This window comes from Populus alba, chromosome 1 (assembly GCF_005239225.2).
Source record: "Populus alba chromosome 1, ASM523922v2, whole genome shotgun sequence".
NCBI classification, from domain to species: Eukaryota; Viridiplantae; Streptophyta; class Magnoliopsida; order Malpighiales; family Salicaceae; genus Populus; species Populus alba.
Window position 1 is genome coordinate 14420751 of NC_133284.1, and position 27189 is coordinate 14447939.

The 27189-nt window shown below is 31.9% G+C and overlaps 2 protein-coding genes and 1 pseudogene across 2 annotated transcripts; all 3 read left to right on the top strand.

The window, feature by feature from the left end:
* Nucleotides 1-3490: 3490 nt before the first annotated feature.
* Nucleotides 3491-6365, top strand: LOC118039117 (transcription factor KUA1). Its single transcript, XM_035045725.2, has 3 exons — nt 3491-3948; nt 5163-5371; nt 5607-6365. Exons 1-3 carry the CDS (start codon nt 3651-3653, stop codon nt 6111-6113), a joined length of 1014 nt encoding a protein of 337 aa, XP_034901616.1. The 5' UTR covers nt 3491-3650; the 3' UTR covers nt 6114-6365.
* A 155-nt stretch (nt 6366-6520) lies between these two features.
* On the top strand, nt 6521-9036 carry LOC118039116 (O-fucosyltransferase 30-like; annotated as a pseudogene).
* Nucleotides 9037-17371: 8335 nt separating this feature from the next.
* Nucleotides 17372-24569, top strand: LOC118039118 (peroxisomal acyl-coenzyme A oxidase 1). Its single transcript, XM_035045727.2, has 14 exons — nt 17372-17698; nt 17920-18028; nt 18154-18215; nt 18401-18610; nt 18866-18953; nt 19039-19201; nt 19479-19677; nt 20468-20665; nt 21341-21472; nt 22287-22407; nt 22699-22809; nt 23189-23258; nt 23855-24038; nt 24112-24569. Exons 1-14 carry the CDS (start codon nt 17561-17563, stop codon nt 24319-24321), a joined length of 1995 nt encoding a protein of 664 aa, XP_034901618.1. The 5' UTR covers nt 17372-17560; the 3' UTR covers nt 24322-24569.
* The last annotated feature ends 2620 nt before the right edge of the window (nt 24570-27189 follow it).

Consider the following 27189-nt stretch of genomic DNA (forward strand, 5'->3'; position numbering starts at 1 on the left):
AACAAAACCCTAAGCTTGCTTGTAGACAACCGCATCTTTTCTTTCGAGAGGGACAGATATTCTATCACGCAGCAGTTGTTTAGCTGGCAGGAATTTTATTCATTTGGAATGTTCTAGCAGCACAGCAAGTCCATGCACGATGGAGATTAGATCCCACGAAACCGAAGCAGGAGTCTTTGGTTTTGGTCTTGGTTTGTGATTAAGAAAATGTTTTATGTTTGGTCAGACTCATACCATTCTTGCTCTGTTGTATTTCATAAAAAAGAAAGAAAATCTAATCCTTATGGTTTCAGTAGTTGCAATAAAAAAAACGTGAAAAACACACTGTGCTGTGGATATCCTTCGGTTTTAATTTGGGTGGAGACCCACAGGTCAAAAGAAGCCGGCCGCCGCGGATAAGGGAGGGAGGGACGGAGGTGATGGATAGGCATTACAATACTGTATATTAAGATCCTCCAAATCTTAGATATTATATATGCGATTCCACGCTAGAATATGCCGTACCCAAACCGACTTTAATTACCACGTCCACGTGGGATACTGAGATCACTTTAGGATCTTACGATCGACCCTTCCCCGTACACGTGTACATCCAGATCCTCCCCTCGTGTTTGCGGTGGAGATACAACGGGCTTGCATTAAAGTCCATGTATATCACCCCCTCTTACTAGAGAAATGGAAAACATTATGGTGATTCCTCTTCTCAATTTCTTTAAAAATATTCAAACTATTTTCCTTTTCTTTTTAAAAAAAAATCTACCTTCCAAATATTTTTTTTCAATTTTATTCTTTATTATTTTATTAATTTTAAATTGATATTCTTAATTTGTTTAAATATTTTTCTATAAAAACTATCTTGGCCTCAAATAAATCCCAATATTTAATTTGAAAAACAGATTTTTTAAATCTAGTTTAGTCCATGATTTAGTTGTGAATTTTGCGAAGTTAAGTCACAAAATCTAGATCGATTCAATATATTATTATCTTACTATTCAAATAAAAATAGTTTAGTTGGCGCTCAATAAAGTTGTTAAGCCTGATAAAGTCTATAATCCGGGTCGCGTATTTAGTAGATTAAGTCGCAAAGTTCATGTCAATATAATATGCGTTGTTATTTTAATATTAAAAAAGTTATCATATTGATATTTTTTTAGAGTTAAATTATATAATTTACTAATTGTTCAAGTTATTTTTAAACTCATCAAGCTAATTAGGGCACAACTTTATAACTTTTACTAGCCTAATTTTAAATTAAGTCAAGTTAAGAGAATTCAAATTTAATACATGTAATCTAGTTTAATAATAATTTTAAATTATTTTTTTATCCAAAACAATTTTTTATATTCAACCACATATATTCTAGTTTTTTTTTTTTTTGGTTGAAAAAATATACGCTGAAAAAACTAAGTATATTCTAGTTGGTTTTGCATTGTCCAGGGAGGGTTAAAGAGAAAAGGAGAGGCAGAACAGAAATAAGGACAGAGAAGAGAAGAGCCCGTGTGAAATAAAAGTAAACAGACAAGTGCAAGGTAGGATTCCCTTTCTTCAAAATAGAGAGAGCGTGGAGGTTCCGTGGGTTTGATTCGTGTCACTTTGTTAGCCAGTTTATATGGATATTAATTTTAAGAATAGTGAAATTAGTTGATATATATATATATATATATATATATATATATATATATATAAAAGTTGATTGAGACATACGCATTAATTAAAAAAAAAAACACCAGGCTTTTAGTTTTATTTGCTCACAATTTCTCGAGACTTTTTAGCCCTTCTGTTATGGATTTGATATTATCTTAGATGTCGGTATATATATGATTAGTTAATGAGCATAAGCATATTAATATTTGACTAACACATTTATTTATTCAGACACTTTATTGTACGGAATTTAAAAACGGAACAAAAAAAAGATTAGATATTCAACTATGAAAATCATCAAAATAATTAAATTTAAAAATTAAACAAACAAAATTTTAAATTTATTTTTAATATTAATACATCAAAATAATTTAAAAATTAAAAAAGTTATTCAATTTTTCAACAAACACGGGCGAGTTGCCAAACAGGTTTGTAGTTTATTAGGCAACGATAATTCTGTGAAAGCTCCCATATATATATATATATATATATATATATATATATATATATTGACGGAAATTACTTGAGGGAAAACTGGAAAAGGAAATCGATGAACACGGTCTTCCTTCTTTGAAATTCATAAAAAAAAAAAAAAAAAAAAACGTACGAAAAAACCAGCTAGTGAGAAGAAAAATAAGAGCTGATGTCTTTTTTATTTTATTTTTTAGAATATATTTTATGAAGACATAATAGGTAGATTTTAATACATTAGCTTTGATTCAAGGTTTACTCTGGCTATAGGGGGTGTGGATTGCTTAAACAGTCACGTCTTGTTTTGTTTTTTTTTTTTAAATTAAGATTTTTTTTATTATTTTTAATTACTGATATTAAAAATAAAATTTAAAAACTAAAAAATTATAATTTTAATATATTTATAAATAAAAAAAATACTTAAAAAAACAATTTAAAGTTTTTAAATATGTATCAACGTGTTCATTAATTACAATATTAACAATCAAGTCAGTGCCTCTTGATTATCATATCAATAAAAATTATTTGAAATTAATAAATATAATATTGTATTCTAACCTTAAAAATAGTAACTTACAGATCAGATATTAAATTTAATTTTTAAATGTTGTTAGTTTAAATTTTATAAATTTCAAAATTAATTAAATATTTATGTAATTATTAATTTTAAATTTATAAAATTAATTGTGATATACTGATTTAAACAATCTCATTTATTAAAAATAAAAAAAAAATCTCTGGAATCTTCACCATCACAATCGAGGAAAAAAATAAAATATATTTTAATTATTTACATGTCATTAATTGTCATCACATCCATTACTATCATTGATTACTACTTAATAACACGCAATTAAATTCGGAATTCGCTATTTTTTTTTTCTTTTTTGTGGTTCATAGCCTTACATCCCTTTTCTTTGATCCCGAACCCGCTGGAGCATAAAGTTATAGCTTGTACAATGACTCGAGATCTATTTAATAAAAAAACATAATAATTTGTAAGATATATTTATTAATTATATTTTACAAAATAAAAATTACTTTCACTTAACAAAAAAATCCTAATGCAAAATAAAAATTACTCAAGATCCCATAAAATAATAAAAAAATATTCTTAAGAATCTCATTTATAATTATACTCAATATCTCTATTCAACTTTAGCTAAGTCTTCTTTGACCACCACTTACAAATCCTCCCTTGCAAGTTACAAGGAAGAAAGAAACAACTACTACACTGGAAAGACCATGGTCAAAGTAAACTAACAATTCCCAGTTATTGACCAGATCAACGGCCAATAACATAAAATCAAAAACATCCTGCGAAGCAGGGAATAACTTTGTGCTCCTATATCTAATAATAGTGAGACCTAAACTTTGGATATTAAGGATATTGTCTCTCCCTCTCTTTTACCCCCGCTCTCTCTCTACAGTCTGGAAAAACAAAAAAAAACACTCTTTTCTATTCGGGTCATGCTATTCGAATCCTATTAGATCCGCATAAAACCTATTTCTAATAACCTGAACCAGATTCATAGATGACGAGGCGGTGCTCGCATTGCAGTCATAACGGGCACAACTCCCGGACCTGCCCCAACAGAGTGGTCAAGTTGTTTGGGGTCCGATTGACTGACGGGTCGATCAGGAAAAGTGCCAGTATGGGGAATTTAAGTCTTTATACAGGTTCTTCTAATATGGGTGGACCCCATGCTTCCGGGTCCAACAATCCCGGATCCCCTGGTGTTACTCCTGATCACGCCGCCGCCGCCGCCGCCGACGGTTATGCTTCTGAGGATTTCGTTCCCGGGTCTTCTTCAAGTCGTGAGAGAAAGAAAGGTTGTATTTTAATTTTTTGAAGTAGTTGTTTGGCTAATTAGTTGTTTCTTTTTTTTCATGATTTGATTTTGTGATCATTAGTTTAGAACCTGGTTATGATTTATGAGATTGTTTTTCTAATTTTAAATGTTTAATATTGTGTTCTCTTATGCTTACATTTGAATTTCGTTTCATAATTACTGTTGGTTTTTAACTGGTGGTACTTAGTGAAGAATTAGAGTAGCTCCTAGCACTAGCAAGTGATCTGTACAAAATGATATGGAAAAAAAAAAAAAAACAGAATAATCTTTATTTATTTTGTTGAGATAAACATTTGCAACGAGGGTTTTTTTAATTTAATTATTATTTTATATAGACACGCAGGCTTTATGTATAAAAAAAGAATTTAGTTCATTGAAGTTTCCGAGAAATAAATTCTTTTTCTGTTTAAGAGATTTTAGGATTTTGTTTTGTTTACTGGAAACAAATTAGAGTTTGAGATGTTGAGTCTTTTTAGTTTAGTGTTATGCTTATTATTGTCTGTAGTCATTTGTCTGGTTGCTGGGATAGCCGAGGACAAGGAAAGAAAATAATGCTTGGAATATGATGCTTCTTTTTTACTATGTTTTTCAGAAAGTGATGGGCTTCGCTTAAATAAGCAACTAGTTTTCTTGGGCACATTCTAGTGTTGCTTTATTTGTTCTCTGTGTCCCATTCCCCATGTATGTGGAAGAAACCTTACTGGAGTGGGATCTTTCACTGAGATTACTATAATCCTTCGAGGCCTTCTCGTTAAAGAACATAGAAGTATGAGAACTTCTAAAGTTTTTGCTATTTTGTTTTTAGCTAGGCTCGCATGGAGTGATTAGTTATTTAAAGTCGCAATAGTTGACTGATTGTTTTGTTTCTTGTAAGAATGTCTGCCTCTTTTAAGAAAAAAAACATTGATCTTTAAAAAATAAAGCCCTGCCATTCAAAATGCTGAAATAAAAATAAACCCTGAACTTCCCCTGGTAGTATGGGAGTCCCATAACCCCCCATACACTGGTAGTACGGATGAATATTTCCATAAAGGAAATGCGTTGATTAACAGTGTGCTTTTCAAACTATAAATGATGTTTGTTGTGCCAAATAATCGTGCAGGTTTCTGAGGAAAGCATGGTGTCAGATTTATATGTTTCTTGTATTGGCATATGCACTTTTTAATCCTGAATGACTAATAATAAGCGGTGCAGGTGTTCCATGGACTGAAGAGGAACATAGGATGTTTCTACTTGGTCTGCAGAAGCTTGGTAAAGGTGACTGGCGAGGAATTGCTCGTAATTATGTTATATCGAGGTCTCCTACTCAGGTAGCTAGTCATGCTCAGAAATATTTCATCAGGCAAAGCAATGTGTCAAGGAGGAAGAGACGCTCCAGCCTGTTTGATATAGTTGCTGATGAAGTGAGCACCGTGTTTTCTTTATTGTATATCTGAGTAATGAATCACATTTTAGTGCAGTTTCATACTCCATGCCACATTCAAATTATTTCTTTACACTTAATCATGATTAATCTCCGCGTGTCTCCTATTTCCATGTGATCATTTTTTTGATGCATTCAAGTTTACAACTTTTTTTTTATTCTTCCTCTCAAAGTTGTCTGATGTATGTTTTTCCTTTTCCATAATGTATTTGCAGCAACTAGACACTCCAATGGTATCACAGGACTTCTTGTCTACCAACCATCCAAAGGTTGATACACAAACTGATAATCCACTGCCTGCTCCTCCTCCATTGGATGAAGAATGCGAGTCAATGGATTCTACCAACTCCAACGAGGGAGAACCCCTCCCTCCAAAGCCAGATAGCTCACAGCCTGCTTATCCAGTAGTATACCCAGCTTATCTCTCACCGTTCTTCCCATGTTCTTTTCCATTTTGGTCGGGATGCAGTGCGGAACCCTCAAAGACAGAGACACACGAGGTTCTGAAGCCAACGGCAGTGCATTCAAAAAGCCCAATCAATGTAGATGAGCTGGTTGGCATGTCAAAGCTGAGTTTAGGAGAATCTATTGGTGATGATGGCTCCTCTTCTCTTTCCTTAAAATTACTTGAAGGGACATCCAGACAATCTGCTTTCCATGCTAATCCAGCCTCTAACAGTTCAGGCATCAACAGAAGCGGCAGCCCGATCCACGCAGTTTAAAGGTAGCTTTGCTGAGATTGAAAATGTAGGTTATCTAAGTGCTGATGAGCTTCACAGCTTACTGTCTATACGAGACTAATAATGTGGAGGCTGGTTTGGGTTCCAGTATAAATTCGTTCGTGGGAGTATTGTAATAAGTATTAGCATTATTTTAAGTATTAGGATCAACTTGTTCAAGCTAGTTTTTTTGTAGGCTGTAGCATCTTGTCTAAAGTTACTTGAATCTTTAACACACTCTGCCCATTTTTATTATGTTTGCTGCACCTTCCTCAATTTTTTCACTGCTGCTTGAAGATGACAGACAGCAAAATCTACGCAACATCAAAATAGAAGTCCAGAATGTGCCTCCATCTACATGCATGACAGAATGCAGTTCTTGAATTTTTAATCCTTCTAAATAAGTAAATTCTGCTGCTCACTGTAATTTTCATTAAAAAAAAAAAAAAAAAGCTAATCGGCCCGATGGGCCAACTACCATACCGTCCACAGTTTCTCTTCCAACGTTAAAAACAAGCTAGAAACAATCAAACAAACATCCTCCAGCAAAAGAAAGAAAGGCAATAAAAAAAAAAAAAAACAAAATCATCGTGGATCAAGAAAAAACACGCAGCCCCTCATAAATCTCTGCTTTATCTTTTAGTATTCTCTCTCTCTCTCATACCCTCACTATTTTCCTATTCATTCCCTTCTTTTTTAAGGTAACCCCAAATTCACTTCTCTCCAAAACCCTTAAAAAATAATCCTCAGATCTCATATTGCTCTAAATTCTAAACCCTAAACAAAGGAGATAAGTTCCTCTGGTATTTGATTATTTTTCTCTCCAAAACCCAGTCATATTTGATGATTTTTCCCGGTTGGTGAGAAAACTGTAGTAGGAGAAAGGACACTGGATTTATTGGACGTGTGAGGATTGGAATGTCTAGCTCAGCTAATACTATTAAAACTGTGATAGATTTCAGTAGAATCCCAAAGTGAGATTTCTGAGACTTGCAATCATATCTTATGAAGATAATTCCCCATGGAAAACCAGCTAAGGCTGTGTAACAGCTTTTTCATCTCAATTGTTGAGAAACGTAAGCTTGCATGATATTTTTGAAATCATTTTCATGCTGTTTTTTGAGTGCCAGGGCATTGGAGAATATACCTAACGAGCTTTAAGTCTCTCTGCTTTTGAACATCAATTAATAAAGGATACCAAATTGCTAAATTTTTTTTTAATATGCCTTGCCTTTGGTTGTTTTGGAGAATAGGTGTATCATATTTCTTCCATTGAATACTCGCTCTTTATTTAGCATGTGCATCTCTATGGCCGACGTCATCAATAATTCGTCGCTGGTACCTTCTTCCATTTGAGCTATAAAGACTTCAGGGGTTTTGCATCACTATGGTGCAATGTGAATATGGATTTCACCTGTGTAAATGATTTGAATGATAAATCTTCTTTGTTTGATAGCCTCAAACTGTGTGAATCTACACTGCCCGGGATTGATGGTAATATTAATAAATGTTCATATGCTTAAGATGAAGATTGCAGAACCACCGTTTGGATTTACAAGAATGGTGATGAGGACAGAGTGTTAGATTCATTCCAGCCTGATGATTGATGAACAACTAAAGAACAAAAAGAAAATTTCATATGTTAGGAGACGCCAGGATGTATACAAGGCCCTTGGACCTGGTTCTGAAGCTGAATCAGCCACTGTCTTCACATTTGGAAGCCTTTTCACTGCTCCTTACAAAGGTTCAGAGCTACATAACGATATCCACAAAGCACGAAGCGATCAAAGGATACAATCTTTGATTGGAAACAGTGAATTTCTTCCCTTTGTTCCTGAAATCCTAATTGCAGGAAAGAACTTTACTTTAGAGACCATAAAGGCGCCTTTTCTTTGTGCCAGCTCTGGTTGTTGGACGGACAGTTCAAGAACCACTGGAAGGCCACATTTCTGAGCTTAAAGAAAAAGTTACAAGTTTTAAAGCAGAGTGGATCTCAACTTGTACATATTTTTGAAATGACTGATCTTCCTCGAGGTAATTGAACCGGAAGTTTCTTGGGGGACCTGGCTAGTGACTCGGACCATTTTAAGCTGACTTTCTGAGAGAAGAAGAAGATGGATTGGTCAAGAAAACAGCCATGAATCTTGCAGTTGCTGGGCATGGCCTGCGGTTTGGATCTGTTCAGAGGAGTCTTAATGGGGAGAGGAAGATGAAGATGGATTGTCCACATCTGAGATTACCTGACACACTTCTGTACATAGAGGAAAGTGTTTGCAGTTGTGCTTCCCTGGTTTTGTTGGTACTGCTGGGTCAACTATTGCCGAGAGTATAGAGCTGATGAGGAAATCTGCTGCATGTTTCAAGTCATAGCCTGACTGCAACATGAAAGTTGGTCCTGGTCGTTACATTGATGTAACCCTAGGACGAGTTTGTTTTGATCCCGGTGTCGCAAGCTTGATGAGTCTGAGATTCCACTTCGTATACTGTCAGCAAAACAAGTGTTGGTGCCAATCTTGTGCAGCCTTCTTCTATCCTGTGATTCTCAACGATCCAGAGTGCATGCAGGAATAGAAACCTTTTTCTATGGAGATTCAACATCCTATTTGGGAAGCGTTTTTCTGCATCCCGTTTCAATTATGCTGGTTTGATTGCTTTCAGAAAAGAGAGTCGTTCAAAAAGGAAAGGGGGTGCTTGAAAATTTTGACAGGTAGTTTTACTGCGCTGAGAGCTGCCATGCTTCTTTTGGTAAAAGTTTTGGACTATGAAGTCATCCTTTGTCTTTGTAACTTGAGAGAGCAAGTTGGATTAGTTGGGTGTCCAATTTCAATATTACCCAGCACAGTACGCTGTTCTCTAAGATGGTTGAAAATGGTCGGGAAAACAGTCCTGACTAGTTTAGATGAAGAAGATCCCTCCTATTTTGAACTGATAAAAAACATATTTGTTTATAAAAAAAAAAAAAATAGCTTGTTTTTTTTTTTATATTAAAAAATGGAAAAATAATAGTTTAAAAAAGAAAGGGTGAAATAACATAGCTTGTATTTATTATTGGGAAATGTAAAATTCAAGCTGCTTGTTATTAAAAAAAATAAATTAAATGAGATGGTGTAAATTTCAATGAAGAGGGTGGGGAGAACCCCATTTCTTAGTTAGAAAGTAGTTTGTTTTTTCAAAATGAATTCTGGAAAAGTAAATTATTTTTTTATGTTTAGTAATGTAATAGAAAATAAGTTGAAAAATATTTTTCAGTGTTTGAATATGTCTTAGAAAGATGAGTTGAAAAATAACTTATTAATGTTTTATTTTTTTCAAGTTTATTAAAATAATAAGGAACAAATCTTACAAATTAAAAGGTTGAATGAAAATGAAATTGAAAAAAATATATAATTTCATAAATTATCTCAAATAAAATAAATAATAATCAAAATAATAGAGATCAAATCTAACAAATAAAAAAATTGAAAGATGAAGAAATTAAAATAATAATAATTAATATTTTATAAATTATTTCAAATAAAATAAGTAATAATTAAAAGAATGAGGACCAAATTTGATAGATAAAAAAATTTCAATTCAAAAATGATAATGGAAAAGCAAATAATAATTATAAAAATGACGATTAAAATTAAATAAAAATTAAATTCTAAGGGATGAAATTAAAAAAAATATCCAAAACAAAATATATATAGCAATCAAAAGTTTGAGAACCAAATTTGATATAACCAACAAATAATATGACATTTCTAAATTTTTCACAACTTTCAAAAAGTGTTTTCCACCCAAAATAAAAGGAAAACACTTTCCTGAATACCAAACCAAATTTTTCTTTGACTAGAAAGTATTTTTTGTTTACCAACTTTCTTAATTATAAACAAATACAAGAAAGTTTGGAAAGTGATTTCCAATAAATCACTTTTCATCAAACAAACACCCCCTAAAGGTATATTGAAATTTCAATTATAATACTATTGGTACCATTAAAAAATCTTAATAGGACAAATTCAATCAAAGAAAAATCACGAACGGTGACTTGAGTGTGTCACTTTTGTCATGCAAAGATGACTCACTTGCTTTAGGTGACAACTGTAATATATTTTGTTTATTGTTGATGAATTTTTTTAATGTCCTTGGATTAGTGTCATTGAGATTTTTTTAATGTTATAAGTGGTGTTGTAACTAAAGCTTCGATGTATTTTTAAAGTCTTTATTTGTTTTCTTTTTTATTTTTTCTCATCTCTCTCTTCACAAATTACAATAAGGAAAGAGAGAAATAAAATAAAAAAGATATTAAATACACATTAAGCTTTAATTATGACATCACCAATACTATCAAAAAGATTTTGATAAGATAAATTAAACGACACACAAAAAGCAAGTGAGCAACACTTGTCTTTGAAGGCAAGTGAACCGCCAAATATCTTTGGGTAGCAAGTGGAGCATACTCAATCAGGATTAATGATATTTTTTAATGTTATTAAATTTATTTTATCAAGATTTTTTTAATTATGATGGTGGTATTATAATTATAGCTTTGATATCTAGTCAATATTTTTTCTTTCTCTCTTTCTTTTTCATTGTAATTTGTGATACATCATTTGAAATGTAATATTTCTAAATAGTACCAAGCTGGAATTTCATATTTTTTAATCACATGTACAATTGTTTTTAAAAAAATCGTACAAATAAGAAAAATAGCCTGGCTTCCATATTGTTCACGTGATTGGATAGCTCTCAATATTTATTGTGTGTTTTTTTTCTGGTGAAATAGCACTATTAAAAAAGAAGATCGGGAAAGCCATGAATAAAAGGTGAAAAGAATGGGGAAATGACACACCGGGATGGAATCTTCTTTTGTTTCTAACCACAACTAAAAAGCACCTCAGCAATTACAAAACGTGCATAAAAATCCTATACGACCTCGGTGCTCTGAGAAAGTGATCTACACTCTTTTTCGTTGTGCTAGGTCCCACATTCCATTCCTAGGTTATGTAATCCGTGGATTTTTTTTCTCTAGCTTTATGTGTTTTAAATAAAATTAAAATGAAGAAATTAAAATAATAATTACTATTTTATAAATTATTTTAAATAAAATAAGTAACAATTAAAAGAATAAGGACTAAATTTGATAAATAAAAAATTTCAATTAAAAAATGATAAGGTAAAAGTATATAATAATTAAAAAAATAAGGACCAAAGTTAATGTAAAAATTAAATTATAAGGGATGAAATTGAAAACAAAATCCAAATATATATATATATATATAGCAATCAAAAGTTTGAGGACCAAAATTGATATAATCAGGAAATAATATGATATTTCTAAATTTTTTACAACTTTCAAAAAATGTTTTCCATCCAAAATAAAATGAAAACACTTTCCTGAAAATCATGCCAAATTTTTCTTTAACTGGAAAGTATTTTTTGTTTATCAACTTTCTCAATTAAAAACAAACACATAAAAGTTTAGAAAGTGATTTTTAAGAAACCACTTTCTATCAAACAAACGCCCCCTTAAAGGTATATTTAAATTTCCGATTATAATACTATTAGTACCATTAAAAAGATTTTGATGAGACAAATTCAATAAAAAAAAAAATCATCAATGATGACTTGAGTGTGTCACTTTTGTTATGCAAAGATGACTCACTCACTTTAAGTGACAAGTGTAACATATTTTGTTTATTATTGATGATTTTTTTAGTGTCTTTGGATCTGTGTCGTCGAGATTTTTTAGATGATATCGGTGGTGTTGTAACTAAAGCTTCGATGTGTTTTTAAAGTTTTTTTTTCTTTTTCTTTTTTCTGACCTCTCTCTTCACAAATTACAATGAAAAGAGAAAAAAATAAAATAAAAAAGATATTAAATATGCATTAAAGCTTTAATTATGACATCATCAATACTATCAAAAAGATTTTGACAGGATAAATTTAACGATACACAAAAAGCAAGTGAGCCACACTTGTCGTTGAAGGCAAGTGAGCCACCAAACATTTTTGGGTGGCAAATGAAGCGCACTTTATCACCATTGACGATATTTTTAATGTTATTAAATTTATTTTATTGAGATTTTTCTAATTATGCTGTGGTATTATAATCATAGCTTTTTGATATCTCATCAATATTTTTTTTTTTTCTCTTTCTTTTTCATTGTAATTTGTGATACATCATTTGAAATGTAGTATTTCTAAATAGTACCAAGCTAGAATTTCATATTTTTTAATCACATGTACAATTTTTTTAAAAAAAATCGTACTAATAAGAAAAATAGCCTAGCTTCCATATTGTTCACGTGATTGGATAGCTCTCAATATATCTTGCGTGTTTTGTTTTTTGTTTTTTTTTTTTTTGGTCCCTGGTGAAATAGCACTATTAAAAAAGAAGATCAGGAAAGCCATGAATAAAAGGTGAAAAGAATGGGGAAATGACACACAGGGATGGATCTTCTTTTGTTTCTAACCACAACAAAAAAGCAACTCAGCAATTACAAAACGTGCATAAAAATCCTATACGTCCTCGGTGCTCTGAGAAGGTGATATTACACTCTTTTTCGTTGTGCTAGGTCCCACATTCCATTCATAGGTTATGAAACCCGTGGATTTTTTTTCTCTAGCTTTATGTGTTTTAAAATATCTTTTTAAAAAATAATTTTTATTTTATTATTTTAGATTATTATGATATATTAATGTTAAAAATAATTTTTTTAAAAAATAAAAAAATATTATTTTTATATATTTTTAAATTAAAAATATTTTTAAAAAACAATCCATAATATTTATGTTTCCCTGAAGTCCAAGCTTTAATGATTAAGAAGCATTTGAGTAAATTAAAAAGATGGATTCACTACTTAAAAATGGTAATACATTAAAATTTTTTTTAGAGGTAAATTTAAAAGCTTTAACAAATAAATATTTTTTTTTCTAGAAAGGTCACTCAAAAAAAAAAAAAAGGAAAAAAATCTTGAAATTAAAATATTTTTGTAAGAATGAAAAAGTAATTTAAGAGTATACATACACTGCTGAATCTAAATCCTAATAATCTAGTCGTTCAAATATATTTTTAATATTTTTTTTTTGTGATTTTTTTTAAATATTTATCATTATTCTTTCTATAAGCTCTTTTTTACAGGGGTGTCTAGGATAATTATAAAATTTATTTTTTAAAATATTTTTTATTTTTTAAAATTTATTTTTAATATCAATGTACAAAAACAATTTAGAAAAAATAAATTAACTTGCAGCGAAAACAAAATTACAAAATTTGATGACACCGCTGCACCGAACATACATTTAATTTTATTTCAATATTTTGATTAAAGTAGAAGTATATTTCTCGTAAAAAGATGGTGTACAGGTGAGGCATGAGAGAATGAGACAGACGAAAAGAGCCATCAGATATTTTAAACAAAGAGGGTAAAGCTTTCCTCTTGATTCCTTTTTCTGTGCCATCATGTCACCATGTCAATGGTTAGTTAAAAAACCTCTCGATTATTACAATCGATCTGAACCGTTCAAAAAAAAAAAAAAATTGATTGCGAGTGGTCATCTAATGGCAGCATCACCAAATAAATTTTATAGTTATCAGAAAATAATTAGCAATATTTATCATGAATTTATTTTAAAAATACATATAACTAGAAAATAAAAATTATAAATAAAAATATTCTTATTATTTCTTTAAAATAAATCTAAAAAATAACAATTAAAATATTACTGAATCGCCATGAAATTTTTAGACCTTATCCATGTTCTGCCTTTTTGTTTGACGCGAAAGCAGTGACTGAACTGGATAATTACACAGTTAAACACCAACTTTTCAACTTTTTTTGTCCCTGAATCTAATTTTAATTCTTTTCATTTGACTGTGTGGTAAAAGCTTTTTCAAGAATCTCAATTACGTTTTACTTTTAATATAATTTTTTACATTGAAAATATATATTAATAATATTTTTTTATTTTTTAAAAATTATTTTTAATATCACCACGTCAAAATGATTTGAAAACACTAAAAATATATTAATTTGAAGTTAATAAAAAAATAAAAAAATATTCAATTTTTTTTAAAAAATACTTTTAAAACAAAAAAACAAAGAAACCTTACTACTTTCTTATGAGTTTCATCCATCTTTATGTTTTTTTTTTTTAATGATGCAGTAGTTGATTTTTATTAACTAACATCAAATTTTAGGCTTTTATTTATAAGTCAATTCCAAAATAACATTTTACTACATGAATAAAAATAATTTCAAATTAAATTAATCTTTTCATTTGGTTACAAAAACTCAAGATTTAAAGCTGAAGAGGGGGGGGGGAGCTGTTTTTTTGTTAAACATTTTCTCATGAAATGGCTATACATGACCATTTTTCTTTTTTATTTTGAGATAAACAAAATCTGCCCATGCCAATTGTTAGTATCATGTTGTGCAAATCTCGTTAACAAACATGTCATAAATTGACTTGTGCCATGTGTTAAACATGTTAATTTTTTTTATTATATTTTGCTGGACAATATCTAAGTTGAAACTCAATTATAACCCAATCATCTTAATCTTAATCCCACAAACATTATCATCATCATCTCAATCACAATATTTATAACATGCATTGGATAACAAATATCATTATAGAAGAATGAATGACGTAAACACACATATAAGGAACATGATTATATAAATTACAGAGTTAAGTTCATTTATTCAAGTTTAAACGTTAATTATACAAAATAAATTATACAAATTTTTTTAATATTTACAAAATATAAGGTTATACTCCCTAGACTACATAATAAAAAGTGAACAAAAGTTAGAATCTACTCATGTCGTGCATGCGATGGTCTTGAAATAAAATACATATTATTGAAACATGAATATTAGTAACATAAATATCCAATAATTTAAAAAGATAGGCGTATATTCTTATTCTATTCGCTTCTTCCCTTTAGTTTTTATTGGAACCTTTTCCCATTCAACTACTAAATTATTTTATCTTTTATTTCCAACTTTCATTTAAAATTCCATAAAATCAACAACATATATTTTCACCCAACACATTATTGATATCAATTTCACCAGTATCATCATCACCCTATAAGCGTAAATGTATAGTTATTTCCTTACCCGGGATCTTAACATACATTAAATATATGCTAGTCGATACATGGTGATACCCTTACTAGGGATCCTAATATACATTAAATTTATGGTGGTCTATGCTTCATAGGCATCGATGCATAATGATTCCCTTACCCGAGAGTCTAACATACACTAAATGTATGCTAGTCCATGCCCTATAGGTATCAATGCATGATGATCCCTTTATTTGAAATCCTAACATACACTAAATGTATACTAGTTCATGCTTCATAATATGTTTGTATCTTGAAACCCAAATAACGTGTTTGGAAAGTATCCCATTTGAAAAGGGCCAATGTATTGGGCCCTTATCTTTTTAATTAGTTACTGGATTAACCCACGAAACTCGTGATTTGGGTTATGAGATCAGGATAACTCAATAAAATCAAATAAAAAATTATGAAACTCAATTTTCAACCAATCTAATATTGAATGATGAAATTAAAATAATAATAATTAGAAAAGACAATCTAAAAACCTTGATTAATATATTAAATCCATGACTTAGATTACAAGATACAAATAAATAAAATATTTTTATAAAATCACACTTCACATATCTAATATTAAAAATTAAAATAGAAAGGAAATCCATGAAACTTAATCATCAATGGCAGAAGTAATCATAAAACGGGGACCATGGAAGGAAATGAAAAAAAACAACTCACGTGCGAAGGCATAAGGAGTGGAGGTAGGTAAGCTTTTTATCAAAAAAAAAAAAAAAAAACAATTATGAAAGGCTTTGCAAAGAAAAGCTTGCTAATATGTATATAAAATGCTATAATCTTATTTTAAAAAAGTAAAAACTAAAAAGCATTAAATAAAATAATATCTTAAATATATTTTTAATTACTCTACTGTAATAGTTTTTTAACCAGTAGATTTTAATAAATACAAATCTTAAATCTTAAATATCTTCTTATAATTATATTTATTTATTCATTTTTTCTTAAAAAACTCACCAATAACAAACCTCTTTAATCTTCACTAGGTCATACTTCATTCGTTGAACAAATAAGAAATTTATTATATAGATGTAATATTCATTAATATTAAGTATTTGTTTGGTATTGAGATGTATGATATTTTTTAAAAATATTTTTTATTTAAAAATATATTAAAATATATATTTTTTAATTTTTTTATTCTTATACCTGTAAATCAAATTAATTAAAAAAATAAATCTATATTTTTTCAAAATAAACAAATTTTAAAAAAGCTTATATAGGTAAAAGTTACTCTACTCGCAAACAGGGTCAAATGCAACAACAAAAGGATATTCTCTATCTTATCTTATCATTGTTTCTGATTCTACAAATTGGATGCTCGAGGAAATCGATTTGCTTGATAAAAAGAAGAGCATTGACTTTTTATCGGGCCCACTACCTGCGTCAGGCCGCTGGAATGCTAGGAAACAATAGATTGTCACAGGCTCACAGCAGAGTTTTCCTTGGTGGAAATTCATGCAATCGCAAATCACACTATCACAGTGTATAAAATAATTTGAAAACTAATTTAATGTTTTAAAAATTGACCACATTAATTTAATGTAATGGAATTACAGTGGTAGAAATGTTTAAATTCTGGCTAATTTCTTAACCATACCTTTTATTAACCAAAAAAAAAAAAAACTCCTGTAATTAAAATTAAAAACAACGAATAAGAATAATTTCACTTCTCTCCCACCGAAAAAGCTAAGTCAAAATTATCCGGAAAAGTCCCACGTCGGAAGATACAGTAATAAAATGTTTTTAATTTTTTTTTGATGTGATAATATAAAAATAAATTATAAAAAATAAAAGAAATATTATTTTATTTTATTTTCAATTAAAAAATACTTTATAAAATATCCACCACCATAATTCTGAACATATGTACAAATAATTTTAGAGTGATTTATTTTTTTTCAGTTAAAAATCACTTTTGTAATAATTTATTTATTTTATTTTAAATTATTTTTAAATGTTTTTATATTAAAAATATATTATTTTAATAAATTTATAAATAAAAAACACTTTAATCAATGTGAACGCAGTATTCAACTTCTCCAAATCCAAATAAAAAAAAGTCGTGAGAAAAACGTCTTGAAAAGCACAAAACCATTGAAGTTTATATAAATGTCCATGTCGCTGCCTCACTTACCTGTTATCATGTGTATGCAAGGTGCCACCAAATCAAACCAAACTTAATTTCCTTCCCTTCCCTTTTATAGCTTCAACAAACTCCATCCCTATCGATCTATTTACCAGAAGAACATCGAAGCCCAACCATCTCCCTTTCTCCTCGCTATTTTGCAGAGTCTGGTAGTTTTAACAAAAGAAAATGAAAGGAGTGGATCACTTGGCTCACGAGAGGAACAAGACTGAGTTCGATGTGGATGCAATGAAGATCGCGTGGGCTGGTTCTCGCCACGCCTTTGAACTCTCAGACCGCATGGCTCGTCTGGTCGCCTCCGATCCGGTATTCTTCTTCTCCCTCCTTTTGAGTTGATCTCTGCTGGACTAATGGGAGTTTCACTGAAGCTTCTTCACACTAATTTTTAGCATTAATTATTTCAGCTGCAAGCGATCAATTATTATTATTATTATTATTATTATTATATTGTTCAGGCTCATTTAATATTGATAATAATTTTTTCCTCTGATATGATTTAATTAGTTTACTATGCTGAGGGTTTGTAGGCGTTTCAAAAGGATGGCAGAACTCGGCTAGGGAGGAAGGAATTGTTCAAAAACACTTTGAGAAAAGCAGCTCATGCATGGAAACGTATCCTTGAGCTTCGCCTTACTGGTCCGTCCGTCTTTTACTGGGGAGCTGACATTGTTTTGCAATGCTGCTCCTCCCCTCCCTTAAATTTTTTGTTATATTTTCACCTTTTGGCTTATGGTCCATCTTTGGAAGCTGTGTTATTACAGAAGAAGAGGCTGGGTGGCTAAGGAATTTTGTGGATGAACCTTCTTTTACGGATCTTCATTGGGTAAGCTCTACAGTCTAGTCTACTCCTTGTTTTGCATCAATTGTTGCTTTCTCGATATGTTTGCTAATTTGATAATTAAAGTTGAAGGTGCTCTTTTCCATGCTCATTTCTTGATGATTATAACAAGGTCTCTGAGTTCTTTTCTTTTCTATTTTCCCTTGTGTGTGTGTATGTGTTGTGGGCAGGGAATGTTTATACCTGCTATTAAAGGACAAGGCACTGATGAGCAGCAACAGAAGTGGTTGCCATTGGCATATAAGATGCAGATAATTGGCTGCTATGCACAAACTGAACTTGGTCACGGATCCAATGTTCAAGGGCTTGAAACAACTGCAACCTTTGATCCTGAGACGGATGAGTTTGTCATTCATAGTCCTACATTAACTTCATCCAAAGTAAGTAAATTGGTCATTAAGAGCCTACTTAATTTCTTTGAGATAGATTAATCGATTATGTATGAGACTGATCTAATATCATGTATGGAGACTGGAGAGAAGTGCTCATATTTTCATGCTAATGTGGTTGCACGTTCATGTGATGCATGGAAATCAATTTGCTGCAAGTGTGAAATATTGAATTGAAACAGGATTGAGATTTTTCGTTCTTCTTATTTGAGAAGGATTCTATCCTTACTTCACCCTGTTTTGCAGTGGTGGCCTGGGGGATTGGGTAAAGTTTCCACACATGCTATTGTTTATGCACGCCTTATAACCAATGGTCAAGAACATGGAGTGCATGGTAAGCACCAAACCATTTTTTCTGAATCCCTTTCTGAAAAGGGTCCACCAAGTATTAATTAGTTGTATTAAAATGTGAATTTCAGGTTTTATTGTCCAGCTTAGGAGCCTGGATGATCACATGCCTCTTCCAGGCATAACCATTGGTGATATTGGAATGAAATTTGGAAATGGGGCATATAATACCATGGATAACGGTGTTTTGACATTTGATCACATACGCATCCCAAGGAACCAGATGCTGATGAGGTTGGTACTTCACATGCCTCTCCCCTTTCTCTCTTTCCTCATGGAGCTTTGAGATGTCATAAGTTTCTTGTAGGATCAAAATTGGCCATCTTGAACCGACCCCTCTTCTAGAATTTGCATCTAAATGATCAGTGGCTTCTTTTTATTCTGCAGTAATTAATAGTGAAATTTTGACACTTTTCTAAAAGGTGTAAGAGAGTTTCAGATCATGATCTTTCATAACACCAGAATTTTACATGTGATTTTATTTTTCTGAAGTTTGCTTTGAACAATGCAGAGTGCTGCAGGTCACAAGGGAAGGGAAATGTGTGCAATCCAATGTTCCACGGCAGTTGATTTATGGCACCATGGTGTTCGTGCGGCAAACAATTGTAGCTGATGCTTCTACTGCGTTATCTAGGGCAGTTTGTATTGCTACAAGGTATAGCGCTGTTCGCAGACAATTTGGTTCACAGGATGGTGGTATGGAGACTCAGGTATACTTCAAAACCTTTCTTTATTAGTTGTTATCATAATCTTGGGATGCTTTTGTTAAATATCTTAGGCAACCTAGTTCCAATAAATTTACTGGTAGTTGGTGAGTACCATTTAATTTATTGTTTGATCAATTTAGGGTAAGCTGGTAATTGCTGGAAGATTGCTACTGAGAAGATCTTAGTACCTCTGCCCAGTTGGCAGTGGGGTTGGCTATTTAATCCAACCCAACCTGACATGGGATGGGGGACGCGGAGGTCTTCTCACAACCCGCTGAGCTCCCAAACCCCTTAATAACTATTTATCATAACTTTTTTTTGTAATAATGTCCATGTATGTTATTAATTTACAATGTTTCATTACTCGCAAAATTTGTGCACTGATATAGAACCTGCCACCATTGAGGGTGAAGCAGTGGAGGTAAAATCCCCCCTGCCCAGATCTTTTGGTATCCTAGTTAAAATAGAATTTTGTTAGATGATATACCAAATTGTGAAGACTGGCATGGATATAGATTTCATGACATATGCATGTAACCATACAAAGGTGTCCATGTTTCTCTATTTTTACTGGTTGAAATGGCTGTATATACCCTGTTATAACTTATGTTGAAATGACTATTTTGGTAATGTGTCTGTATCTTTTGTTTCTATGATCCAAACTAAAAGTATAATCTTGAAAACTGTGTTAGAAAGTGTTCGTGCCCCCCCTCTCGCCACTATTGATTGAACATTGGTATTTAGTTGCCCCCGGAGAATGTTTCTAATGGTCTTGCTATCTACTTTGTTTTAGGTGATTGATTACAAAACTCAGCAAAGTAGACTCTTTCCTTTGCTGGCTTCTGCCTATGCATTCAGATTCGTTGGTGAATGGTTGAAATGGCTTTATACGGATGTGACCCAGAGGCTGCAAGCTAATGATTTTTCTACATTACCCGAGGCTCATGCATGTACTGCGGGTTTGAAATCTTTGACTACTACTGCCACTGCTGTATGTAACTATCACTGGCATTTTTCTACTAAAATCTATCAGTTGGTTTCCCTTTTCTTCAAACTTGGTTGGGTGTTGCTCTCTGAAGGATTGACAATACTGAGGTTTCACAAGCCAAGCAGTTAAAGTGCTTTTGAGCTTTCATTGAGTTTAAACTTGGCAATCTTAATTTAAAACTAAACTCATGGCCCAATGCTCTTCTGAGCATACTTGACTCCCAATTTTTAGCTGTTTCCGCATACTTCGTTGAATGGTTTCCCCAGAATAACACTATTCTGGAAGGATGGCCTGCATTGTTCAATTTACTGTCTAAAATGTGATTATTCTGGACAAGCACTGTTTACCAATTCATCCATTTGAAGAATACAAAATTGTGGCATATTATTAATAAATCCATTTCTAAAATGTAAGTATTTTTCAAATGTCATGATAGGTGGAGCAAAGATTTTCTTATGATGGTAATTTAGCTATTCTATCTTGTGCATTCAATTATGCTCTTGGGCTTAATTATTTTATCCTCGTACACACAAAACTCTTGTGTGTGCTTGAACTAGGTCCAGATGGTAGAGTTCTCTGGTATTAGCTTTGAGCATGACACTTTTTTGTCTGTTTCTTATTTGTTATGATTGCTCATACACACCAATTTTTTAGGACTAAAGTTCTCTTTGGCTGCAGGATGCTATTGAAGAATGTAGGAAGCTTTGTGGTGGCCATGGTTATCTTTGTGCCAGTGGGCTTCCTGAATTGTTTGCAGTATATGCCCCTGCCTGTACATATGAAGGAGACAATGTTGTGCTCCTCTTACAGGTATATGGAACCTGGGGTATCATCATTCTCGTATTTAATAATATCTGTGTTTTCATTTTACATATGGCAACAGGTAATGGTTAAAGTATTTCTTTGATAGAAGAAGGCAGATTATGCTTTAATTCCATTTATTTTCTTATGATAAAACCCTGGATTGAGCTTGATATACAAACATGGGAGAATAAAAATTACAGATCAATCTCACGTGTAATAATGTACATGATTTGACCTCTGCACATTCATGGGCATAGAAAGGGAAGATTTCACAGCCAGGATGGGAATTAACAGTGGCTGCACTTAAAAATCTCCATACACCCAGGGAACTGTCTCTGAATCCTTTTCTGTGTCCTAGCACGTAGCAGATAGGAAAAGATCCTTGTATAGGATCCAGGAAAAAAAAGAAGAGAAGAAATTAGATGTCTGGACTCTCGACTAAAAAGCTTGCCTAGGAAACTTGAATTGGATACTGAGCACCAGACTCTCTGAGTGAAAGGCAGCCAAATTGAAACCCCTCAAAACTGCTGACCAAATTACTTGGCCCTTGCCACTCATAAAATGCATGGAATCTAACACATATTTGATTTTGGAGGCTTATGATGCACATCCATAACTGAGATAGTAGAGGATGGGCTGTAAGTTTGTAACATGATACATGGAGAACTGGTGGCTGGACTTTGTCATTCATCTTTTCTGAAAGATGATATTCTAGGCTAATTTAGTTTTCCTGCCATGCCTTCACATATTCAAATATGTAATTCATCTAAAATAATTTGATCTGTTTTTTACATTCTACTTAAAAAAACATTTTCTGTAGGTTGCAAGGTTTCTTATGAAGACTGTTTCTCAGCTTGGTTCTGGAAAAAAGCCTGTTGGAACAACGGCTTATTTGGGACGAGTCCAGGATCTCTTACAGTGTTGTTGTGATGTTCAAACGGGTAATGTCTCATTAGTTTCTTTTCTATTATGTGTTTCCTTGTGCTTTCTTTATTTTGAACGATAAGTTGATTATATTAAATCAATAGGAGTTTAGGCTTAATGAATCTAAATTCTTGGACGTATTTGATCAGATGGTGCTTGTTGGTTTCCAAATACACTTGCTCTTTGATCACAATTTTATCCAACCTATTTTTCTCCAAAATATCAACTCACTGGACGGCCAATGAGCGGTTCTCTTGGAATCTTATATGCATGTGCTGAAGTACGTGTTATTTATTCTATAAATGCAGCTGAGGATTGGTTAAAGCCTAGTGTAGTGCTGGAGGCATTTGAAGCCAGGTCTGCCAGGATGTGCGTTGCCCGCGCTCAGAATCTTAGCAAATTTGAAAATCCTGAAGATGGTATGTTTTCTATTCCTTGATTTAGGTAGAAGTATTTTCCTGTCAACTCTCTTCTCTTCATTTATACTTTGTTTCTACCAAATATGTGTGGTGAGCACTTGAAGACGTTTGGAACAAAGGGAATTTGTTTTTTTTAGTCCATGACAACATTTTATCAACCCCTACTGGCGGCTAATTTGACAGATTTTCTGGCCTGCAATTTTTGTTGTTAGATTGAACTGATAGAAATACTGGAATTTGATTAAGAAATTGAAATTGCTGCATTCTACTGGTTATATGTTCCCCTCATGCACCAAAAGAGTAGTTTTTTGGTTCTTTCAAGGTCACATGTTTTTTGATGGATTACATACCTTTAACCTTATTCATCCTTTTGCTTCAGGTTTTGCTGAACTCTCCGCTGATCTAGTTGAGGCTGCTGTTGCTCATTGCCAATTAATTGTTGTTTCCAAGTAAGTTCATTCATCTTCATGTGCCACTTAAAACTTGTCATGTCAGATTTAACAAACCATGGACGATAGGCATTTGGCTCTCTGGTACACATGAATAGAACTGAAGCTTGTTACTGAATTTACATTGCTAACCATTTTTTTTACAAGCCAATATGCATCAGTGGTTGGTTGTTAGTGGTAGGAGGAAGGAGGAACATGACTTAACACCTGCCATGGCAAGGGATGAATCTGACCACCACAACAAAGATGAGGGGTAACGTGGCCACCACCTCTTGCATGGGGTGTAACAAGTTCATTTCCTCCTAGGAATTGAACTCATGACCTCTTGGTACATATCAAGAGGCCACAACCATGGATCCAAAGGCCTATACATTGTTAACCATTTGTGCTTTATCACTATCTGGTGTTTGAGAAAGTGATGCAAGTATGGCTCTGATTTTTGAGCAACTTAGCGAGCTCTCTGTATTATATTGTCTGTGAAGCTTGATCTAAGAAGTCCAATCTTGATATAATCCATGATATTTTACTTTCTGCAATTTTTGGTGATTTGGTTTTTCCGGATTCTTTATATTTTCTCCATTTTCCTTCTCTTCCAGGTTCATTGACAAATTACAGCAAGATATACCAGGAAAGGGGGTGAATCAACAGTTGCAGAATCTATGCTACATCTATGCTTTAAACCTTCTTCACAAATATCGGGGTGATTTCCTCTCCACTGGCTGCATTACCCCGAAGCAGGCTTCACTCGCAAATGATCAGCTGAGATCTTTGTATTCCCAGGTTATTTTCCAGTGATTTATTCAATTTATCCTCTCTCTAAGCTCTATTTCTGATTAGTGATGTCATGGTTTAGATCCGTCCCAATGCAATTGCACTTGTCGACGCATTTAATTACACTGATCACTACCTTGGTTCGGTTCTCGGCCGCTATGATGGAAATGTGTATCCCAAACTTTATGAAGAAGCGTGGAAGGATCCTCTGAATGACTCGGTTGTGCCTGATGGCTACCATGAATATGTTCACCCTATGCTGAAGCAACAGCTCCGTAATGCAAGACTCTGAAAAGCGAGTGCTCTGCTTTAAAGTTATGAATAATAAAGCTAATAAGGTTACTTAGACCGTAACCACCAGGAAGGTCAAGGTTGGGCTTTATTTTCTTAGTTAGAAGCTATTGTATTTGTATCATCCAACAGAAAATATGGTTCGTATATTTATTTTTCTAGGCTCCTAGTTGTGACAAATGAGCCGTGGATATTAGCAAGATTTGTTGATCTTGTCATCTTTTATCTTCCCCCTTCATTTTTTCCTTAGCCTCTTCTTCCCTCTTTGAAATCTTAAAATTACGATTCATCACTCCCCCATCAGAAAGTAGAGTTAATTTCCGTTTACAGATCATGCAAATCTGGTCAAGCTTTCCTCTTTCCTTTGCATTTGCTGCTCTCGTTGCTGTAGTGGTTTGAGGGAGAATGGTGCGTGGAAGACTTGATTTATACTTGTTTCTCTCAATCGTGTGTTGTAGACTGGAATTCGAACTGCTGGATGAATGGGGTTAATGAATGAAAACCTAACTTAATGAAAATTTTGCGTTTTCTTAAGCCTCCGGTCCAATATTATTTTATTGAGATCTTACAGTGCGTTCTTTCATTCTTTATTGCTGTTTTTTATTTTTTCTTGAACTGCTAGTGCAAATTCGAACAAAGGAATACCTCGGAAAATCTATTGGACTGGAGGCTTGATGTGGGTTACAAGTAAGTTTATTTACTACATTATTGTCTAAAGTCTGAGTTTATAAGAGATTGCAAGGATTTTATTTATTTATTTATTTATTTATTTAATGCATTAGTGTAGCATATTACTATTATATTGCTGTAAACCTGTAGGCATTCTTTAATTTTTATTGCCACTTTTTGAAAATATACCAAATAGGTATTGATCTTCTTAGAAGGATTTGATATTATAGAAGGTGTTGGTTTCCTACTTGATACAGGACTTGTCATTATTCCTAGCTCGGTCTTGTTTTAGACGTATTTAGTTTTTTTTTTTGGGCTTGAGTTTTACTTGTGCATGCTTGTCACCTCCACGGTGTTTTACCTGTTTATTGGACTTGCAGGATGTTCAGTGAGTCCGGGGATTAGTCGTGGTGCGTGTAAGCTGGCCCAGACACCTCGGGTTACTAAAAAAAAAAAAAAAAAAAAAAAAAAAAGAGAGAGACTCCCTCAAAGTCAATGACAAAATGCAACCTTAAAAAAAGAAAAAAAACAAACAAACAAACAAAGGGTTGGGAGTTATGATGCTTGTGTATCTATTCACAAATTTCATCATTAAAGAGTTTAATGAAGTGGACATTTAAGAGAGTTGATTTCATATTTCTTCCTCTAGTTGTGTATCTATTCATTGCGAATCGTTTTATTTTATTTAGTTAAAAAATAAAAAATTTTATAAAAAAGAAAAAAAAAAAATTCAATTATGATTTTTTTTTAATTGGTCTTTCTTTCTTTTGATTTCTTTTAGATTTTTTTTAGATTTTATTCCTTTTCATTTAATTTAGTTTTTTTATATATTAAATAAGATACTCATTCTCTTGAATTTTGTTTTTTTTAAACTCTTTTTCTTGTTTTTTTATTTCATTTTTTTTAGATTTAATTCTTATTTTTTTTTTAATTTTTTTCCTCAAAATTTTATTTCATTTTTTAATTCAATTTTGGTTATCATTCTTTTAATTACTCTTATTTTTTTTTATCCTTTTTATTTTATTTTTTGATTAAATTCCTCATTATTTTCTTTCTTTAGTTTTTATATCAAATTTGATTCTCATATTATTTTGATTTCTATTTGTTTTTTTTTTAATTTTTTTATTGTTAATAATTTTTTTAAGATTTTTTTTTGTTTTCTGTATAGTTATCTCGGCCTCATAATCAAAGTTACTGGTTTTAAAAATTAACCCAATTTAACTTTAGTTTTTTATTTTTATTTTTATTTTTTATATTTCATTATTGGACTTTAGGCTATTGGACCTTAAACTTTTTTTTTTTTTAAAGATTATTTTAAATTGTAAATTGATCAAGTTAATTAGAATTTATTAAAGTTTTTTTTTTTTTTTTTTTTTTTATCTTGTTAAAAAAATAACCTACACGGCAGCATAATACTGCAGACAAAAAAATCTAGTGTAAAGTATATTACCCGCTCGAGTCTTAACTCACTTCTATCTTTCACTGATAGTACGTACATTGGTGTTTAATTTGAAACCAGTCATATTGGACAATAATCTGAGGAGGCTCACAATATTGAAGCCAAGTAAAGATTTAACATTATTTATATATAAGTTGCAGATATTGATGGATTAAAAGTGAATCTACAAAGTGAATTAAATCTTCCCATCTACAAAGTTAAGGCTTAATGTAAAAAGATTTTGTTAATTTTAAGGTTTGTACAATTAGTTGAGGTTAGCCGGATAATCACAATAATATATATATATATATATATATATATATATATAGAGAGAGAGAGAGAGAGAGAGAGAGAGAGAACTAAGATGGATATCATTACTATCTAACTTATAATTAAACATGCTATGTGTTTTAATAAGCACATGTATACATTCACAAACTACACATCCACAACTGCTTCCTAGAATCCATACAGTTTTAAACTTATTATCAACTTTAACATGCTATGTGTTTTACTAAGCTCATCACCATCCCCCTTAAATTAAAAAAAAAAAAGGAAAAAACTAACAGGCCTTGGTAAAATGAATGTTTTTCCTCTCCATAGCGCAAGTAAAATAAAAGCATAATGATTGGCAAAATAGTCTTTTTATATAATTGAATTCATTTTATTATTATTATTTTTTTTGGATTCGAGGAAACTCCACCTCCCGGAAAGCGTACTTTTGTGGGCGTAGGTGGGTGAGTAAAACCCCGGCTGTCCTAG